At 37.1% G+C, this 6871-nt stretch overlaps 1 protein-coding gene across 1 annotated transcript in view; it reads left to right on the top strand.

The window, feature by feature from the left end:
- Window positions 1–5075: 5075 nt before the first annotated feature.
- The window catches only part of LOC135200305 (NADH dehydrogenase [ubiquinone] iron-sulfur protein 4, mitochondrial-like), a 38821-nt gene continuing 37025 nt past the window's right edge, over window positions 5076–6871 (top strand). Inside the window, exon 1 of the mRNA XM_064228842.1 lies at window positions 5076–5223. Coding sequence (XP_064084912.1) covers window positions 5159–5223 — 65 coding nt within the window. The 5' untranslated portion in view covers window positions 5076–5158. The remainder of the gene's footprint in view (window positions 5224–6871) is intronic.

Consider the following 6871-nt stretch of genomic DNA (forward strand, 5'->3'; position numbering starts at 1 on the left):
TTATTTTTATTATGATGCGTTCAAAGGGCATTTGCCAATACGAGAAATAAATAGAGCTTTATATATTAAACTTAAATCTATAGAAAGTTAATTCTACAGAAAATTGCATGAATGAGATGGGTAATCATTGTTCAAAATTACGCTTTAAATTAATTGTATTTGGAATAGATGGAGGAATGTTGCAATAAATGGAAACATGAAAATCAAGATTAATTAAAAAACAGACGATACAAGAGAAGAGATGTCATAGTAACTGTTTCAATATAAAGCCAAATAAGAATCTCATATACATTCCTTAAATAGTTATGACTGTATTTTCGTTCTTGGAACAAACCCATAAAATATATCCAAAAATAATAGCATTAAGAAAGTCCAATAAAAAACGCTATACATGCCATTTTGCCCCGCAAGGAGGCATTGCCGTCAGAGCACCTCATGCGGTGCACTGTAGGCATTGCTTAAGGTTCTTTGCATCGTCTCTTCGGCCCCTAGCTACCGCCCCTTTCATTCCTTTTACTGTACTTCCATTTATGTTATTGCTTCCATCCAGCTTTTCACCCTCTTCTAACAGTAGATTCATAGTGCAGGTACTTTGAGGTTTTCCTCCAGTTACGCCTTTCAAACCTTTTACTGCCCTCATGACCTCATAGGTCCCAGCGCTTGACCTTTGACCTGAATTGTGTAAATTACTCGCCATTTTGTTTCTTACGCTCATGGAAGATATTTCCGAATATAGACATTATTATAAGGGTAGAATTTCTTCAACACAGAAAAACAGGTAGAAAAGGCCGCTCTCTGGGGTCTTGGCCGAAGGCGAATGTATCTTCAATTACAAAACATATAAACTTTAACAGAATTACTACCTCCAGAGATTATAAGGTGAACTGGCAGAATCAATCGTCTTCATTTTTTCGTAAACAAAGCCAATTACGGTGTTTTTCCAAGTTCTGAAGTCCTCAATCTCAAACGGACTACCCGTTTGGGGGTAGTGCCGTCAGTGTACCTCGTGCAGTGCACTGTAGGCATTACTTAAGGTTCTCTGTAGCGTCCCATTGGCCCCTGACTGCACACAATTTCATTCCTATTACTGTACCTCCGTTCATATTCTCTTTCTTCCATCTTGCTATCCCCAGCCCCCCTCCTAACACTTAACTCACTTACGAGGTTTCCCTCCCGTTGCACTTTTCAAACATTTCTTCCCTCAATAGTTCCTCGCTGGACGAGTGGGTTACATGCTCGCCTACCGATTCGGTAGTCTCGAGTTCGATCCCTCGCTCTGCCAACGTGGGATTAGAGGAATTTGTTTCTGGTTTAGAAATTCATTCCTCGATATAATGTGGTTCGGATCTTACAATAAGCTGTAGGTCCCGTTGCTAGGTAACTAATTGGTTCCTAGCCACGTAAAAATATCTAATCCTTCGGGCCAGCACTAGGTCTGGTTAAACTGAGATAGACTTAACTTTTCTATCCTCAATTTCCTTTTCAGCGCTAAACGACCTCATAGGTCCCAGTGCTTGGCCTTTTGACCAAAATTCAATATTCTATTCTATTCTCCAGCGGACTGACGGACGAAAATGTTACGAAAAAACCGAAGAAGAGTAAGTGTATCGTTTGAGAGCGAGAGAAAAAACTTTTTATTTGATCTTTCAGATACATCTACTAATAGAATTAACTAGGAGAGTAATATTTATATTTTCGTGCACTCTTCATAATGAAAATATAAAGAAATCGTATTTATTTTTAATTTATAAAGAGAGTATGATGTTCCTCTTAAGTTCCTCATATTTATCTTTTGGTCAAGTTGATCTGAAGGGATATGCAATTGTCCAGATACAGGACACATAATTCCTCACACTTTTTAACATCTCTAGTAATTATTTATGTTTTCCAGTTATTTTTCCCACTCTCTCTTGCATAAGTAATATTTCTTTTTTGCCTTTTCCGACTGGACATGAGTTATGTTTCTCCACTCATATCCATTTCGAGCAAAGATAAATAATAAAAAGATTCATGTATCTTTATTGAAGCAGATTTCAGATCACTGCTTCTTTCTCCCAACACCCCCATCCTACAACATATCAAATCCAACTTGTCACTTTCCCGCCAATCCTATGCTCTGGAATTTTCTCCCTGATTCCATTTTCCCAACATAACCCTCCATTCTCTCCTTAGGGGTAGGCTCCATCATTTCCTTTCTTCCTTTTTAGTTTTCGGTAACAGAAAAGTATTGAGGTGGCTTTTCTGTCCAACCCCCCCCCCCCCCCCCACCCCCTCATCATCCATCCGCCCTCCACTCATCAACCATACCAAATTGCAGCCCTCTAACCTCTGTAGTTTTTATTTTATTTATGATTATTGTTAATCATGGTCCTCCGTTTGGCACCGTTATAGGTGCCAACAACATAGGCCACTACCGGGCAGTGGCTGAGAGTTTCAGAGCCTTATACGCTGTACAGAAAACTTGATTGCGCCGAAGAAACTTCGGCGCATTTTTTACGTGTTTTTGTTAGGATGGCTGTTTGGAGGGATGGGAGTTGTGATGTTGGTTAAGAAAGGTGTGAAAAAAAAATCCATAATAGCCACCTTTTTGGCCGTCTTTACTGTTTAGGTCAAGTCCAAATGACACACCATAAATAGTCTTATATTTATTTAACAGTTCTCGGCATTTGGATTTATCCATAGACGCGTTCTTCAAACTTCAGGTTAAATATGTGCTAGCAGCTGCAGTCGGACTGGGATAGGCTTTTCTTTCTAGGAATTTTTAAAATAAAACATTAAGGAATGAAATCTAAATGTTAATCTGAGTGAATTATTCTTGAAAGATGTAAGTATTGGCACTGGAGTCTATGTTTTTAGCGATTTAACCAATTAGCTCATCAATTCAAATGTTCCGTGAAAATCCATAATCACGATCTGACCCTTGGATCTGACCACGTCAGTGACAAGGCACATAAAAGGAGATGGAATCTTTCATTATAAAACATATTTAGACACCGGGATGAGAGTTCTAAAGTATTTAGGTTTTTATTACCCTTAGGGAATATATATATATATATATATATATATATATATATATATATATATATATATATATATGAATAATTATCACATCGAACCGTGATCCATTTATATATCAATTCAAGCTGCAAATGTCCTTTAATATCTAAATTCACTTTACCTTCCCAAATGATATATTTTCATATATGTAACCGAAGGGGAATTTTTTAGTTGATAATAATTTCGTCCCCCCATGGGATCGAACCACCGTCCAAGTGGACGGGACGAAATCAGGACAGTCAGTGACGCTATCCAATCCAGCCAACAGAGACGCTATAAGTTCATATCGATTACTGACCTTACAAATCACCCTCGATTCCGGTGCTTTCCAGTAAATTAGAATCGATATGGAAACCCCCGTCTACCATGTTAGCCAATTCGAGCGTTGACAGCACGTAGCCTTTTTTTATGAATAATATCACATCGAACCGTGATCATTTTATATATCAATTCAAGCTACAAATGTCCTTTAATATCTAAATTCACTTTACCTCCCAAATGATATATTTTCATATATGTACCGAAGGGGAATTTTTTAGTTGATAATAATTTCGTCCCCCCATGGGATCGAACCACCGTCCAAGTGGACGGGGACGAAATCAGGACAGTCAGTGGACGCTATCCCAATCAGCCAACAGAGACGCTATAAAGTTCATATCGATTCTCGACCTTACAAAATCACCCTCGATCTCGGTGCTTTCGTAATTAGAATCGATATGGAACCCCGTCTACCATGTTAGCCAATTCGAGCGTTTGACAGCACGTAGCCTTTTGTTATGAATAATTATCACATCGAACCGTGATCCATTTATATATCAATTCAAGCTACAAATGTCCTTTAATATCTAAATTCACTTTACCTCCCAAATGATATATTTTCATATATGTACCGAAGGGGAATTTTTTAGTTGATAATAATTTCGTCCCCCCATGGGATCGAACCACCGTCCAAGTGACGGGGGACGAAATCAGGACAGTCAGTGACGCTATCCAATCAGCCAACAGAGACGCTATAAGTTCATATCGATTCTGACCTTACAAATCACCCTCGATCTCGGTGCTTTCGTAATTAGAATCGATATGTATATATACACACACACACACACACACACACACACACATATATATATATATATATATATATATATATACATACATATATATATACATACATATATATATATATATATATATATATATATATATATATATATATATATATAATTTGTAAAAATATAACCATTTCAACCAAATGGTGAAAACTAGGCGGGATTAGAAATTTACGACATTTTGATATTATAAAGCGTATAAACAACAAAGACATTTTTGAAAGGGTTGGTCCAGGAACACAAGCCCATTCTGGCATAAGGCTAACTTATTCTAAATAACAACAACAAACACAGTTACGAAAATAAATGGAATATGGGAAAGGATATGTATACATACACTGGGGGTGATTTTTATGGTTAGAACAATACGTGCGCATATCTGCATCTTTTGATATATAAAGCAGTTCGTGTTCCACCAAACCAGAAAGTTGTAATAACAGAAATAATTGAAAACGGTGGCCTGAGTGTATTGATATTGGTCGCTTGTGAGTGATTTTCACATATTTAAAGATCATTTCTGTTATCAGGGAAATGATAACTCTGCTAAGTGAGCATTTTCAGCAGCAATATCGCAGGACGTGGTAACATTTTCCAAACTAACATGGAAAAGCACCACATCCAAGTAATGTGATTTTTTTTTATTTATTTACGAAGGTGTTCGTGATACACATATTAAAAGATTATCAACTTTTACTTTCTAGCTTTGCTTGATAGCAAAGAAAACTTGTAAATATTACGCTTTATCTGGTAGCACTGTTAAGAACAAGAATAAGAGTATAGTTAAACGTTGAGATATCTCGATTAGAATTGTTAATTGATTCGTAAGACTAAGATTTATATATCGAATTGTTGAGTGAATAAATACTGAGAAATAATATCGCTTTAGTTGCAAAACTTGATTTTATATATTTTCGGAGAAGTTTAGCAGTTTAGTGAGATCTGAAACTGAATGGGGATCTGGTAACATTGTTTGATCAAAATATTAGAGAAAAATGGCTCTCCGGTTAGGTACGGCTGTCCTTTGCTCGCAGTTTTCTCGCATTTCCTTACGTCAGGGGTAAGTTTTCGATGTCTTAATATTACAGTGAAGTCTTAAATTTACGCTGCGTTATTTTTTAAGTATAACCTTTCCTAAAGATAAATATAAGCTGAACAAGACCCACCTAGGTAATCCGGGTCACTTTATGATATACCTATACCTACCTACCTAGTAGGTAGTACCTACCTAGCCTAGTATAGGTAATAATTTTTAAAAATTCACGGATTTAGACTAGTATCCTCGAGTCTTTGGAATGTATGTTGGATATGCTGATATGAGTTTTTCGATGAAAAACTATGTGCTGGCATAAGGCCAACTTACGCCAGCTGCAATAGGCTACCTAGCTAGGGTAGATCATCACAGCAAGCCACGCAGGCCAGCTACCATCAATGCAAGCCACCCTCCGAAAAAGTATTATAACGCGTCCTGACACCCGAGATGGGCATCAGTCGCGACTTCTTGTTGGTGAGAAAACGGAGCTAAAGACCTCTACTCTCCTTTCGACAGTAAGAATATTTTCCCCAATTTAAAAATTAAGGCCAAAATTTTAAGATTTAAACAGATTTAAACAGAGGGTACTGAAACGGTCTCAAACGTAGTGCAAATCTCGCCAAAACGCGTTCAACATTTTTACTTACAACTCGAGGTATTTAGAAGATTGACGCCATCTCGATGTTTACGGAGTAGCTTGTGTCAATAAACTAACCATTTCCTGTGATAAATCCGCACACCACTTGTACCCACAGACGCTGGAGCACTTTTATCACAAACAATCGAAAACACGATTTCTCATCAACAACAAGCCATGCGTAAACAGCATGTTGGGGTAGAGATGACGAGAAGCGTGCTCTTGGCTAATTTTTAAATAAGTAGTAAAACATCAATACTTTTATATTTATGATGATTAATTTGAAAATATTCGTTATTGAAAAAGTAACTCGACTCTGACTCAAATTTAAGTAATTATTTTTCTGAATTAGAACGTTCTTTCAAGTTCTGTATTATGACGTCACGACATCTGACTTTCGTACCTATTGTAAATAATTGCTATACTCAACTGTCATTGCCAGAACAGTTTACCAGTTATTCGTGCAGATTGTTATCAGCTATACATGTAATTGTTATAATCGTAATGCGCATATATCTTTATTTATTTACTTTTTGGATATATGAAGATGTTTTACTGCTGGATTATCGCCGTAGTGTGACGCAATCGTTTTCGGGTCCATGGGTCTCTGTCTGTTTTCGCACCATAAGAAATTATGGGGCCGAATTTGCAATGACCAGAAAGTCGTTAAAAGAGGAAAGTTAGCATTGAGGGGCATATGTTTTGACTGAGGAAAAATACAAATTTATTCAAAAGCTAGCTTGTAAAAAATACTTGGTTATAAAAACTTGATTGACAACTAAGCAGCATGTCTACTATGGGTTTCAGAGACAGTGCAAAGCACGTTTTTTGGGCAATACCTATTTCTGTAACGAACACTCGTAACAGAGCGAGATTTTTCTTTAGTGCATTACCCCCAGTGCCGTAATTTATAAGGGTATCGTGAATCATAATCGTAAAGAATAACTACACTTGTCCTTGTACTAATAGACCAAAACTCCATTATCCAGAAATGGATAGGAACACACCAGTAAACAGCTCCACCTACCCTCTCCCCCC

Source organism: Macrobrachium nipponense, chromosome 26 (genome assembly GCF_015104395.2).
Source record: "Macrobrachium nipponense isolate FS-2020 chromosome 26, ASM1510439v2, whole genome shotgun sequence".
NCBI lineage: Eukaryota > Metazoa > Arthropoda > Malacostraca > Decapoda > Palaemonidae > Macrobrachium > Macrobrachium nipponense.